Source organism: Sebastes fasciatus, chromosome 3 (genome assembly GCF_043250625.1).
Source record: "Sebastes fasciatus isolate fSebFas1 chromosome 3, fSebFas1.pri, whole genome shotgun sequence".
Classification (NCBI taxonomy): Eukaryota; Metazoa; Chordata; class Actinopteri; order Perciformes; family Sebastidae; genus Sebastes; species Sebastes fasciatus.
Genome location: NC_133797.1, coordinates 14,742,659 through 14,757,942, shown reverse-complemented (window position 1 = coordinate 14,757,942; position 15,284 = coordinate 14,742,659). Strand labels below are relative to the sequence as shown.

General features: G+C 43.4%; 1 protein-coding gene across 6 annotated transcripts in view; it reads right to left on the bottom strand.

Annotated features, from left to right (window-relative positions):
* The window catches only part of crebbpa (CREB binding lysine acetyltransferase a), a 58,943-nt gene that overhangs the window by 23,896 nt on the left and 19,763 nt on the right, over positions 1–15,284 (bottom strand). For 4 of the 6 annotated variants that reach the window (XM_074629149.1, XM_074629150.1, XM_074629151.1 and 1 more), the window contains exons 2-4: positions 14,262–14,968; positions 6,782–6,961; positions 4,114–4,369 (exon numbers count right to left, since the gene is read on the bottom strand). In XM_074629149.1, the coding sequence (XP_074485250.1) occupies positions 4,114–4,369; positions 6,782–6,961; positions 14,262–14,968 (1,143 nt within the window). The remainder of the gene's footprint in view (positions 1–4,113; positions 4,370–6,781; positions 6,962–14,261; positions 14,969–15,284) is intronic. The other 2 variants (XM_074629154.1, XM_074629152.1) reach the window with 1 other exon arrangement.

The following is a 15,284-nucleotide window of genomic DNA, read 5'->3' as shown; positions in this document are numbered from 1 at the left end:
GCATTTTTCAAAAAACATCTGTAGTCATGAGTTTCCTGGGAAAGTTTTTTTTCTGAACCTTGCTAAAACTTGCTATATGAAAACAATACCATACACAAAGCACATTAAGCTCAAAACTAGGAGAGAACAACTTCCATATAAACTAGGGGTGTGACGATTCACTCAGCTCACGATACGATACAATACAAGATATGGGGTTCACGATCTCGATGCGATATTATAACAATAATTTGAAATCAACTTAAATGATGAATATATGACTGAAAAAGTAGCCTTTTATTCAAAAGACACAAAATGCAAATCAATGCTGTTGTTTGCCTTATAGTTCCATTTTTATGGTATCAGTACTTCCTCCTGTCCTCTGTCCTCCTGTCCTCCTGTCCTCCTGTCCTCCTGTCCTCCTCTGCTGATGTCACTCACTGCTGCAGGTAATGTTAGGATTGGTAGGGATGTGGGGGGGGGGGGCTTTGTCTCAGCCAGCTGATCAGTTTACCAGTAAGATACATGACAAACTAACCTAAACAGTTGGACTACACAGCCTACTACCAGCTTTAGTTTCAGTCTTGTGTAGCCGAGGGTTACGCTGCTCCTATACTTTATGAAGATAATAAATTAATAACACAGTCTGCACCCTTGTCAATAATAGCGCATCACGTCTTCCGTTCCTCCCTTCACAATAAACTCCCCGGACACATACACTGAAACACGGCTTACTAGAGGGAACTAAAGTCATTCACAACTCAACTAAATAACTTACACGTGTTTACAGTTAGCTGTTAGCCGCCGAGCTAATGAGCTCTCCTTGTGTAAACATAGCAGCGGAGGATGAGAGACAGCGGACAGAGCAGATCGAAACGTTGCTTTCCTACATGTTTAACCGTTTCATCGTGTTTATGCTTGTTGAACAGGATTAACGTATCTTGGCTTTACACTTGCAAAACTTTATTGCACTTACTACAGCAACAACGAGTGTAGTTGTCAACTCGTCTCCACCGCGGCCTCTCAACTGTTGACTGACTGCGCTGTGTGTGTTGATGTGTGTGGAGCTCCGAAACAGAGCAGTAAGGCCTATTGAAGGAGACTAGGTGACGGGCAGACACAGCTCTTGGGGAATGGGGTATGACACATGCGCAGTGTAACTGAAGCTGTGTCCGTGCGTTGCGATTGGTTCAATTTCGACGAGGGCAGACCAGATTTTACTGTGCATGTGTTGTACCCCAAAGATATGACGCATACTAACTGCACTAATTTCCACTCTTGGAGGGCAGCTGGTTTTTCCCAGTGGAAAGGGAACTATACCGTATTTGTGGAGCGTGACTGAAAAATGGAGTTGCTTCATTTCGTCTGTGGCCAAGTTAATGTGCTAGCAGCTAATCTGACAAGAAATCACCAGCAGGCTAAAATCAGCCTCGCTAGCTTCGAAGTATTAGCCCATATACAATTACTATCTGGCTTCAAGCTCCAAGGGCTATGCACAAAATAAACACAATTAAACTTTATTATCTTTGTAAGAACGCCAATACTACTGGCAACGACTCTTTCATAGCAGGGCGATCATGTTGGTGGCTTTTTGTAGATTCAGCGTGCAGTGATGAACAAAGAAAAGAGCTCAGACTGAGGTCCGAAGCCAATCCAAGCACTCGTCATACCACAGACTCAAAGGTCCCTCAGGTGAAAATGAACACACAGACATCAGATAAATCTAAAATCTTAGAGATGATAACTGTGTGTGAGGAAACAAAATCTCTCTCCACGGTTATTTCAGTGGCACAGAGAGGCAGCGATCCTGAAGCGAGAGGAAATGAGCTGGCATGCAGGGAGCAGAGACATAGACTCCTTCACACTTAACACACCTCGGCCTCTGAGTGCGTTTGCTTGAAATTTTACTAAAGCATTCAAGTCCAAGGCCAACAAAACCAACACATTTAAATGTGAGTAGCTTGAAGGGAATTTTTCATTACGGCAATGCTGGTGCTGACACAGGAAGGACAGCAGCTGGTGATTCAACAGCAGACTGTAATACACAATACCATCAATCCAGAGAATGAAAATAGTGGAGGGAGAGACAGCAGACAGAGCCGGCAAGTGGGCAAGTGGGTAGGAGGTGAGAGTTGTGTTTTTTGAATGGCTGAAAATCCCCATGTGCTGAATCTGCATTAGGCACAGACACATGGTATGACCAATGAGGAGTCAAGGGAAACATTTTCCTGGTCATGAAGATCTTGAAGGTAAAAATTCATTAGCCGTTAACTCCGTTTTTCCATACTTGGAAATATGAGAATATTCTTTGTGCGTTACATTTGTCATTTGGTTATCAACCTATAATCTTAACAGCCCACTCTCAACACAACAATGAACAGGATTGTCCCGTTAGGGGAATCCCCGTCTGTGTTGATGCTTTTTTCAACTACTTTTTTCCACTAATTATGTTTTCTGAATGTGGTAGGTGTAAAACCCATCCAGACCATGACTAAAAGGTTTTATAAACATTATACATTAGGCAGTTTTTAATTTCGATGTCTGATATGGTAAACTGTGATTTATACCCTACACAACTTTGCTCAGAAAAACACAAATTAAATTTTTTTAAGGACTACAAAACAACTTTTGGTTAGACTTTTATTTTAAGTAGCACAAAACCACTCTCTGATTCAGTAGCAAAGGTTGTATAAAGTTTCTAAAAAAAATTGTGTCTCCAGAACATTGTAGATTGTCCGAAGTTTTCTGAGTACACCTGCCAGGAACATCGATTAACGCAAGTCTCAAGCTTAACGACATTCCATCGTCAAAAAACAGGATCGGGAAGGATGAAAATTCATTTTGGCACAAGTTTGGGACGAGAGTTGAAAGACACTAACTAGGGATGCTAATTTTGATTTTTTTTTCTAACTGACAACCGACCCTCGTTAACTGTTTATTAACCGTTAACTGACAAGATTAGTGCGTTGCATGCAGTGGTGCTGTGGTTGTAGTGCCTAACTAGCTGTCCAGCTGCAATGGTAACCCGATGCACAAACAGGTTGAACCCACCATTTATCACCAGCTGCAGTGTATGCGCAAAACAGATAACGGAGTCCCCAGTTCACCTGTCTGGGAGAGTTACTGTAGCAGCCATGATACTGCATGTATTGTCGTGGACACGTGCAGACACTTTCCCAGTAAGTCTCCACCGCATCATTTAGTTTAGCTGCAAGGTTGTCAGCTGTGTGTCTGCCTGGCTACTCTGTCAGCCCGGCATAACATTAGCGAGTGTCCAACTCACGGTCTGTGTGTGTGGGTGTGTGTGTATGTGTGTGTGATGACGATAAATATGAAGTTATCTGTAACGTTATAGCTGTAAACGAAGCAGTGCAGTGTGTGTACAATTTATTTGTCGGTGAATAAATGCTACAACTCCTCAAGACCCAAGCCAAGCTCCCGTGTCTTGCCAGCCACCTGCTGATTAAAGTGAAGGAGTTAGCACCGAAGCTAGCAACACGTCTGGCTCAGGCTCACTTAAGGTGGACCAGCTATGCTCCTTTAAGTGACAAGCCGCTCTTGAGTTTTGCTCAGCTTTTTATTCAATTTTTTATATTTTTCTAACCGTTTAACTAATAGCATTAATCTGTCAAAATTCTTATTGTTGGTTAACGGTTAAACAATTGATTATTAACACCCCTACTGCATAAAGTAAAAAAATAAATTGCCTCTCTCCACAAAATTGTAGATTGTCCAAGTATTCAGGGTACACCTGCCAGACACTTGCTTTCAATCAGTACTTGCGATTTTGATTACTGATTTTTTAAATATCCAGGAGAGGTGGTTGTGTGATCTATGCGACATACCAAATGTTGTCTTTCAAATGTCTTTTCAACAACTAGTTCATAACATACAAAGCTGAGGATTTTACGCAAGATCCAGATATCAAATGGTTTATGACCAGAATGTATTTGTTAACATTGTCAAGATTGCCAGGAATGTTTATTAACGGCTAGAAAGAACTGAGTTTATGTTGTCTTAACCCTTTAATAATATGACCACAAACAGTCTCAAACAGTTCAAAGGGGTGTTGACTTCTACAAACTTCCCATTCCCATGAATCATTATCTGATTGTTTCAAATGCTCCAACTCACCCTGGCAAGACTTGCCGGCCTGGCAGTGGGTCATGTGGTTGAGGACGTTCTTCATGGTGCGGCAGTGAGGCAGGGCGCAGGCCCTCACCTCCCCGTTGGCCTGCTCCCGTCGCTGGCACTTGTGTGCGTGAAGCAGCAGGACCAGCTGCTGTTGGATCAGCTTGCGCTTCTCTGGGTCGGCTGTGGGGCCTGTCGAAGACACTGCCACACCTCCGCCGCCGGCCAGCGGGAGCATCGCTGCCTGCTGCTGGGGCTGCTGCATGGTTGACAAAAGAAAATGACAAATGTCAAAGTTAGAATGGGTTAAAATAATTTTTGCTGGCAGGGCTGTCGATACCACAATCATAGAGGCAAATTCTTGTCAGTCACTTAAAGCTGAAGTGGTGTGATTGGAGCAAATATGAATAAAAAAGGTTATTTTTATAAAATGCTATATCGTGACAGCAGTACATGAGACAGGTAACCTGAAAAAAAAATCATGTGCCTCGGTGTCCTCCCTAGCTCCTAACGGCATCTGAAGGATTTCACATACCGGAGAAAAACAAGCAGTAAGAGCTGATCTCAGGTCCGCTGTCCAGCTGCCTTCTATGAGAGCCAGCTGTCAATCACTCGCAAACTCCGACCAAACGGTCAAACTAGGCAGCGCTGAACAAATATGAATCAATATTAAGTTACGTTAATGCCTGTTTCTCTCCTCAAATGTTTTCAGAATCATCTTGTAGTGCACCGTTTAGCTGTAAAATGAGAAAGTTTGTGAAGCTGCCGCTTTTGTGAAATCTGGTGAAGGAATGCCAAGTTCCGGTCCCATGACCGGAGCACAGCCAATAGGAACGCTCTCTCAATGAAATGACCTGTGATTGGTCAAAGTCTCCCATCACGGGCTAGATTTTCTAAAGCCTGACAACAGAGCCATGAGGAGGAGCAGAAGTCTAGTTTTCTCTCAAAATACTTGAATTATAATATGCTGAAAGGTTATTATGGAATTTTTGCCCAATGATGCCACAAATATATACTGCCTGCTGTCACTTTAAGGTTGTTAAGTACAAGACAAGGCTGATCTTTATTGAAGAGTAAAAAACTAAATGCGAGAGAGTACATATTTTCACCAGTCCTAAAAAATGTCATGATGCGCCAGCTCACTTGTTCATTTTCCCCCCGTGCATCATTACGAATGTGTTTAACATCAGGAGCTGCACTCATTTTTATCACTTTATCTGAAGTGAGACATGAGATATGCCTGTTTAAAATCCAGACATTTTTTTCTTTATGTGGCAAATCAGCTCTGTATTTGTTCAGTGGCCTTCATGGCTGCCCCTCTGATATTTTTGTAGATTTAAATGCATCAATCTGGTGCACTTTGAGAGCTAAACTAAGAGGCAAGATAAACAATTTTGTGCTCCAGTGAACAATTTAATCATAAACTCATTGGTTGTATAGATATGAACGGTGATGACACTGCAAAGAAGTCACACCCACTACCCATTGTTAACGAGACGGGGTTTCAATACGGGTCGAGTGGGTTGCTGACATCGCTACAACCTCACACTGTAGAGAGTTGCGCCGGGAGCCCCATCCAACCCCACAGGGAGACAGAACGCAGTTAGCACAAAGTCCACAGCCCCGGAAAGCATGAGGTCCGAGCAAGGGGTGCTGTAAAGCTAACAGTCGGAGCCACAAGCCACCTTCACCCCAGGTCTTTCCAAGCCAACCTAGAGCCGATTGCAGTGCACCAACATTGGGAAAATGTGCCCGGCAAGGGCCAGCCAGCACCGGGGAGCGGATCCTCCCACACTGAGCGGCCGTCTCTGACCTTCGGAGTTGGATCCCCTGGCCAGACGCAGACCACACCCGTTGAGAAATGTAAAAATATATACGGTTCATTATGAAACTGTGGCTGGCCAACCTGGACTGTAGGTCATTAATGGGAAACACTGGATTAGTAATGCTCAAACGATATAGTGTGACTGTCTGCCTATGACAGAACACCGACGTTACTGCTTCATACAAGATTTGATTGGCTGTATTGAAATAAGGTCTCCATCTACGTACACTGATACCGCAATGGCAGTCTGTCAAATTAATGCAAAACTAGTATATATATATATATATATATATATAGGGGACGACATCATGAAACCGAAAACATCAAACATCATTTCTCCCCTTTTTTCTTCACGGTTCTTGGCGATTGTCAAACCTTTCAATAAAGTTATATCTAAAAGAGCAAATTATTCACCCAATTATAGTCGGTCAACTAGCAATTATCATGAATCAATTCAAGATTTAAATCATTCCAAACGTTCTGGTATCCCTGAATGAAAATTATAATACATTCATTTCAGCTTCAAAAGTTATTCATTTGAGAATATGGTTCATTCTGAAACCTTGATTACACGCGGTCCATTGTTGGAGTTTAAGGGTCGGACACAAATTTGCAAATCATGCATGTTTAGTAATACTTATATCTAATGGCCACTGCAACAGTTTTTTTTGTCAATGATAAAGTGGTAACTTTGAAATATTATACTCAAACAGTACAGTATACTGTTCATACCTCCATGAGTGGTGTTGCAATATTGAGTGAAATGCATGTGTCTGAACATGTGTCTAACAACATTTGTGTTAGTATCTATATGGTAATGTCTCAATATGTGTAACAGGCACTAACCATGTTTGGCTTGCTAGTGACAGCGGCCCCTTTGAGCTCACTGGGGAAGGGTGGCAGGCTGTTGGTGAGGGCAGCCTTGTTCTGAAGCTGCTGCTGAAGGTTTAGCTGTTGGCCGGGGCCTGTGGCTCCCTGACCGTAGGGCCGGGCCACAAAAGGAACCCCGTTGCTACCCAGGCCCATCTGGAAAGACAGACATATCATAATAAAAGTTAATATAATTAATTTAGCAGCATTAGTTTCACAGACTGACAGCAAAATCTATTTAATAGCCCTGAATCCTGTAGGGCCTGATTAAGAGCTTGGTCAGAGAGTTTTGGGAGCTGCACGCGACGCGCTGGACGGGCTGTTCCGAGCCTTTTCATCTTGAAACGGCCAATGAGGAAACTCCAACGCTCAGCCGACCAATCGTGTAACTTCATCACTCAGTCACTCAGTGACAGACTTTTGCGTTTGTAGGGCTGGCCTCTGCGGTCCAGCAAAAAAATGTATGTTATGCGTTTCTCCCTGTCCCACCAGTTTGTTGTTTGCTCATTTACATCCGACTGCTTTCTTACTAGCAGCGAACATCTATTTGAAAATGATGGGGCGCCATTAAATCAGACTCAGCACTGTTCCTCAACAGCAAACAGGCACAGTTTACTACTACTATTGCTATTTTTAGAAGTCTGTATGTTCAGACGGATTATGGTTTACTTGGGAGTTATTATTCACCTACATTTGTCAAAACGGCACAAACGTGCCAACAAAGGTTCTGCCTTCATTTCAATGCCAATTTGTCACTACAAGACCCCCTCTGTCAATGCAGGCCCTATCGTAGCTTTGCCAGGATGACTGTGCTTCGTTTGGTCTAAACCAGGCCATGCTCTGGCACCATGACAGCTCAGCATGACACCAGCTATTGGCAGGACTGACTTCTACAGCCCTCGACTGCAGAAACATTTCAAACCTTTTCTCCTCCTCCTCCACCGCCTCCCTTCTCTTCTCAAGCTAGTCGGTAGTAGAGTTTGCAACCAGTGGAACCACCATAAACAACACAGTTAAAAACATTGCAGTAGGTAGGTTACATAGCCACCAGATAAATGCTGTTCTTTCTTGGCAAAGTGTTTCTTCCATTAGCCACTTTGACAGGTAATAAACATAACTTGGCAGGCCTGGTCTCAAGATCCGGTTGGGCTGAGCAATTAAAATAGCAAATTAAAAAGATTAAAACATTTTCAGCTAATTAGGGCTCATAAATTAACTTCCTCAGGAACTTCAACCGTGAGGTTTTCAACTTTTTTATTTTACGTGGCTTTGTATTCATCTATAATGTGATAAATGTCAATACTGTAAAAATATTTGAATACATATCATGACCCGGACACCAACCATATTGCCCAGCTCTATGTGAGAAGTTAAGTCTGTTAACCATCAGATCTTTATATGGATACTGAGGTAGCTCTGCCTTTAATATCTATGGTTGTATTCAGACGTTGGTGTCAATGCTGCAAATCAATGAGCAGGACTACTTCATGGCAATGTTGGATTCACAGGAATTGTGCCTCAGTGAGACAGGTACTTTGATTTAAGCAGGGCTGTACAGTGTGACAAATGTGTCGCATGTGATCCCAAAAAATCGGTCTGTGCAATGAATGAAATTACCGCACTGGGCAGAGCAGGCAAATAAGTAGGCTATTAAAAATGTTTCAATTCAGAATCGCTACATCATCTGTTCGACTCTCCTGATCGGCCTTTATAGAGTTCACCGATCAAATCATTTTGGAAAAATATAAACCAATAACGATCAGTGGCCGATTGATCGGAGCAACCCTATTTAAAAGAAGGTGTAAAATGACAAATATATGAGTTTACCCGCATCGCCCACCCTCAACAAGAACCATGACAGCATACATTAAAATGTGAGGCACCAGGGGGAATAAAATCCTTGTTAGTGCCATGCTATACACACACTGATCAACTTGCTGCCGTTCTCTCGTCCACAGAGCTGCTGGGAGACCAGACCAGACCAGACTCTGCCATGCCAGGCCAGGCTGTATCCCCTCAGGCTGTTGACACCGCTCCAACAGACCAGATAAAAAAGACCCAGCTGAGTCGACCAGACACTGGCAGCCTTTCAACACAGCTGAGCAGGCGGACACACACAGTTGCACACACACACAAACCCCCCTCTGCTTCGCTCTTCCCATTCAGTCCCCCACTCACTGACACACTCCACACGTCGGCAGGCAGGACAGTTGCCAACGATCATCTCAATGCTCTGCTGCCAGGCCGGACTATTCAGCTGAGCTGCCCACCCTCCTTCTTCCTCATTGCCCTCTGTCATTCTAACTGATTAAGTGGTTTACAATACCCGTCTTTCCCCTACGTGACTGACAGGGCAAGCAGCCATTCAATGAGCCAGAGAAAGCGAGGGGAGTGTTCATGCATATACAATAACAAAGGAGCATGGGGCGGGAAGGAGTGACTGCGGCCTCTAGCCAACACAAATGCCCAGAAAGAGATTTAACCTACAATACAGGAAGCCACACACAAAGACTTGGTCTAGTGGTTTTCATCTCTAGAGCTGTTGGTGACATGATAATCACAGGAGACCGCCTAAGCTAACAACACACACACACCTTTTCCTGCAAATGCTGACAGCCGTGCTTCCACATCAGCTTTTAATCTTTCTTGTGGTTAAAGCATGTGTACACTATATTTGAGAATGAATCTCGAAACACACATTCACTATCTCTCCTAGTGTCTCCCGACTAGCTTGCAGCATCTGTGTATGTATTTCGGTTACGTACGGCTTCAGTGTCTTGGCTCTGACACAGCCAGTAAAATAGATGGCTTCCTACCGATTTCCTGTGAAACCACATTGGTGGCAAGCTTACATATAAGCAGCCAATGGCACCACGCACACGCATATCATTTAGAGTCCCAAGACTCATAAAAATGACTGAACAGTTGACAGCAGTGTCTATATTAACACCTTGCCAAATGCAAGAGCTGCCAAGTGTGGAGTGTACATATCATTTCTGAACAATCAGAGCACCTAGAGGGAGAGAAGACTGTACACATGAACCAACGGAGCAACCAGCAGAGTGTACAGATACACATGCATACACCGCACGTGCATAAAAGCAGCAATTTGGAGTGCAGGCCAAGTCATTTGAGACAAAGCATGAGTGGTGTTATGGTCGGTCATGGAGCATCTCCACACTCATTAACCAGCCAATTAAGAGCTACAAAAAGCTGAGTACTAGCAATTATCCCATACACACAAATGTATTTCAAAAATGAACCACTGTATGCAGACCGTGGCTCAACTCTTAGTATGAGGACTGGGGTAGGGTTGGTTGATATGTGCCCAGGTGTGTGCGGCCGCTGTCGCTCTCTGCCGTTGCTGGACTGCTGAGCAGCGACTCACTTGTTCTTCAGAGGCAGACCATTAATTAGCAAAATAAAATGTCAAAAACCGCTCAGGAAAAAATTCAAAAAACAACCGGCTACTGTATATACTCAGCCAAGAGCCTGAAAAACAGACCAAATTGCGGAATTGGATGATAAAATGGATTAAGCTGTAAAATGCAGAATGGCGTGGAATTTGCAAAAATGTTGATGCAATTTATAGAAATCTGGGATTTCCCTGCCATTATGAGCGTTTCTTCACAGCACCTAAGCCGAATAACAGTAAAAAATGCTATGTTTTGGTTTCATTTACGGGCACGCTGCCTCTCTTCTCTGCTTTGTGTCTGTGTTTCACCGAGAGTGAGCTCAGCTGTTGCTCACACACAGTTTTTGGAGTTTCCAGACAAAAGCCCCACATCAGAGGCAAATTGGTTGGCTTGGTGCTCGCTGTTCAAAGACATGAGCCGAGAAGCTCGACGATGCATCACCAGCAGGCTTAATGTGTGACCTGTCGAGGAGCTACAGCCAATGAGAGTGTCAGGGCCAGTTCAGACTATAGCCCGACACGGCCGTCGTAGGGTGTCGACTCGGATCCGGAACCATAAATGACTGTCGTGTGCGACAATCGATCGCTTTATCTCGTGTAGTGTGTCATAGTACACGTCAACCGAAACCGCGTCTGGGACGTCCCGACAGAAAGTCTAGCATGTCGTCGGACTTTCCCAGCACAACTGCTGCCCGACCTCGCAGTAGGATATTCAATCTAGGTTGGGTCGGAGTAAAAAAAACACCACCGCCGTTGCGACTTTGCGCATGGAGCACCCCGTTGCGCGCCCGCTTTCGCTATTGTGTAGGCATATCCTGGTATAAGACATGGATTGAGGGGAAATCTAGGGGAGGGGTCACCTGAGGAAAACCTGAGGAATTCGACACCAACAGCTAAATCTAAAGCACTTTAACTTACAAAAGGACGGAATGTTGTTGTTTTTTTTAGCTACATTGAAGCAATTCCATTGATAAAAAATAATATAGTAAAATAATATAGAGAAACGTATTACATCATATTTACAAAAAAATTCTTATGAATTGTTGACATTTTATTTGTCGACCACATGATTAGACACATCTCTGATGACAAAATGTGCTTCAATCCTAAAACATAGAATTCAGAAAAATTTAAACGGAAAACACAGAATTTGGGAAGAAATTAAATGTTTTTTCTCAGGGCGCTACCAGAGGACACATCCTGTTTATACCCTGATAACCAGAGGCGCCACATTCATTTAATATCAGAAGTAAGTAAGTGTGTGTGTGTGTGTGTGTGTGTGCGTGTGGGTGTGTGTGTTATCTCATGCTCACAGCACATGCACAAGGATGCATGCCACAAGTACAGGGGCGATGTGAAACATACTTCTGCCCACTGCAGAGTAGGGCTGAATCATTTTGAAAAAATATCTAATTGCGATTATTTTGACAGATATTGAAATTGAAATATGATTAGCAATATTAGGGGGACTGATCATTTTTACATCATTATTCTCATTTTCGTTAAAAACATATTAGAATGATTATGGTGTGATTTTGGTGGAGATCTGTACCAAACCGAGATGCTTTCTTGAGTCTGTAGACTATGATATAGGCCACATCTCTCTCACTCTCTCCGTCACTCATCCACACATTCGTTACACTTTTCCACACTTTATGCTACTCTCATACCAACGACGTAATATGTGAACATGTGGATTGCACTTGAATCTGGCCTTGGCCATTTTCACACTGTTATAGTCCTACTGTGAGCATCAAAGCTCGCATGTGGCATTTTGCAAGTTGTTTTCTTCATCTACTCTTGTTCGCTATGCCGGGCAGGGATGTGGGGGGGGCAACAAGACTAAATGCCTTTGATGCAACATATTTGTCATTTTATCTTATCACCAGATGTTCAGAGGACAGCTTTTTACTACTGTCTTAGTCAAGTTTCATGTTTATGTTTTCACCTAATTTCTGACTCAATTAATGTTCTTATTATATCACATTTGACTTGTATAATGTTTTGTAAATAAAGTTTTCATGTCTGGGATTTTATTTGTTTAATTTCCAGATACATTTTCAATGTACATGAATATAACCATAATTATAACCATATCAATTAATATAACAAACGCAACTTTAACATCTGCAATTTGTCAAAAAACACCAGTTTTCTTGGGGACCAACTCAAATGGCCACCTGTGGGTCCCTACAATGAAAACCTATCAACATCACTTGTTTGCCATATAACTGGAAATGTTGTCAGAGGCAGAGCAACAAGTGCCTACGTTCAAATGTGATGACAACATGAATTATCAGAAGAAGCACATAGCTGTCTACACCCTCGTCAGACCAATAGTGGACCACAGTACACTTCCTTTGACCATAGCAAATTGGAAAGAAAAAGAGGAGGAAAAAACAAAAGGCAAAACAAAAAAAGTTAAAAAGGTACCCTGTGGAGTTTGTGACCACTAGTGATGCTGCAGAGCAATGTTTAATGAGAGGGTTGTCATATTGTTTGTACATATTGTTTGTACCTCATGCTCACAGCACACACAGAAGGATGCATGCCAAGGGCAATGCGAAACATACTTCTCGAGGAGAGAGTGGGGGAAGTCTATGTAAACAAAACTGGTTTAAAAAAACATTTAAAGCCTTTGAAAGTGTTTTACGGAAATAGGAAAATCATTTAACATGTTGGATTTTCCGTGGTTTTCAAGACACCGTATCTTTTGGCTGAAAAAACAAAAACCTTGTTTGTATACAGTGAAAACTCCACAGGGTGCTTTTAAGTTCTGCTATGTCACTGCAGTAAAAAAAACTTGCATCAATGCCAGCCAATCATATGAGAGCAAATTATAGTTTTCCACTGTCCACTTAAGCGGATTTCATTCCAAAAGAGCATGCAGTTATCCACAGTTAATTCATCCAGGACTGGCGTATTAAGACCAGGGTTCCTACACATTTTCCATTTGAAAATTTCATACTTTTCCAGTCTTCTCTGTAGATTTTTCAGAAAATTTTGGGCAGTAATTTTAACACTAATACCGTTTTTATGGTATAAAGAGAATCGGATGCTGCTGAATAAATTTAAGACGCTGCACTGAATCAAAACAAGACCGGCCAGACCTAGGTGAGCTGGAACACTAGTCACAGTTCGTCACGTTAAAGATGAAAATGACTGAGCCAATCGGATTTCAACAAAACACGGAGCAGTCCAAATTGGGAGGAGCCGCTCATATCCCCCCTCAATATTGAAAGTATCAGATTGGCACAAACTGACAGACAGCGATCCGCTCTGTGCTGTAATCCTGCAGTTACTGCTATTGGTATTAATTATGGTAATTTTGCTCATGAATTGTTAGCCTACATTTCGCCGCCCTTGCCAAAGTGCCGGCCTAGGCAATTGCCTAGTTCGCCTATATGGACGCGCCAGCCCTATTTGTGACATACAGGCATAGAGGAGTACAGGCTGCGTAGGAGTACGCCATAACCTTCTTCTTGCCTTACTTTTGGCAACATCAAGCTCTGTCTGGCCCGCGTGTACTCTCACACAGTGGTAAACATTTTGGCTGCACTGGCTGCTCCAAACAGCATGAAAAATACTTTGCTGCTTGTATGATCAAATTCTGAATTTTATATTTTAGAAAACAGAATAGGAGCAATAGTCTCTAAAATCAAATTCCATACTTCTCCATAAATTTCCGTATTGCGTTGGAACCCTGTAAGGCTCCACTTCAATCCAAAGTTGCTGGGTGAGACAGAACAAGATCATTTTGACTGACTAACATGTTAGTCTGGATTAGTTGAGCATCAAAGGAGGAAAGAGAACTCGCAGCACCGCCACACTAAAACACAGACCGACAATCTTCATCATGGTTGATGATTATGGTTTCTATCCACCATCCACACATCCTAAGAATGACATAAATTGATAAATCTGTGCAAATAAAGAATCAACCAGCAACATGTTCCATGTATGCCTCCGTACACTCTCGTCTCAAAATGCACAAAGACTATATTTAAAAGACTGGTGAAGTAAAATGGGTGTGTGACTCACCTTGTTCATGTTGCCTGCCTGCTGGGCTGCACCGAGGGTGGCCTGAGCCCCCATCTGCTGCCCTCCCTGGGTGAGGGTTTCTGCCAACGCACTCCCTGCTCCTCCTGGTCCAGGAGCTGCTCCCTGCATTGTCGGCCCTTGGTACTGCATGCCTGCCACCCCTGTTCCCCGTCCTCTCCCAGCTTCAGGTATGAGACCACCATTCATCACCTGCCCGGGTTGGGGCTGCCCTCCCTGGGCCAGGAGGCCAGCATGGCCCTGGCTATTGTTAATCATGGCCTGGTTGAAGCCTGTTGTGTTCAAGCCCATTGTTGCAGTATTATTGTTGTTGTTCTGTCCTGCTACTCCAGTTGGTGTTCCTGCTTTTTGGGCCTGGAGGGACGGGTGGTTGTTGGGGGAACCCTGGCCAAGGGGGCTCTTTCTCAGTGGTGTGCCCAGCTGAGGCCCCATACCGCCTGGCTGAGGGCTCGCTGAGTTCAGCCCTGCACCCGTGATACCGGAGGTGCTACCTGCTCGAAGGAGCTCTGAGAGCTGCTTGTGCTTGGCGGCTGCATCCGGTACAACAGGGGTGCCACCAGGCCCACCGGCTCCAGGTGCTGCTCCAACGTTTGAAGGCATCCCAGCCATCAGGCTCAGATCTCCTCCATTAGGAATCAACTCATCTGGAAGGTCATTCTCCAAATCATCCCAGGATAGTGACCCCAGATCTAGGAGAGGAGGAAGAGAAAATAAAAATAAGATTAATTTGATCTGATCAGATTTTAAAGATGTTTAAGAGTGTGCCACATTGGATTGGAAAGGCGTTTATGTTCAACCCGTTCACTGCAGTATTCTCAAAAACGCCAGGGGGCGTACAAACAAAACATTCTGTGAAGAAGCAAGACGAGTGTAACCAGTGTTACCGGAAGAACGCCATAGACCAAACAAATAACTGTAAACTCATCTCTCATATTAAATACTCACGGACATACTTTAATGCCCTTATACAATCCCTGTAAAGAAAGGAGTCAAATATTGGGAACA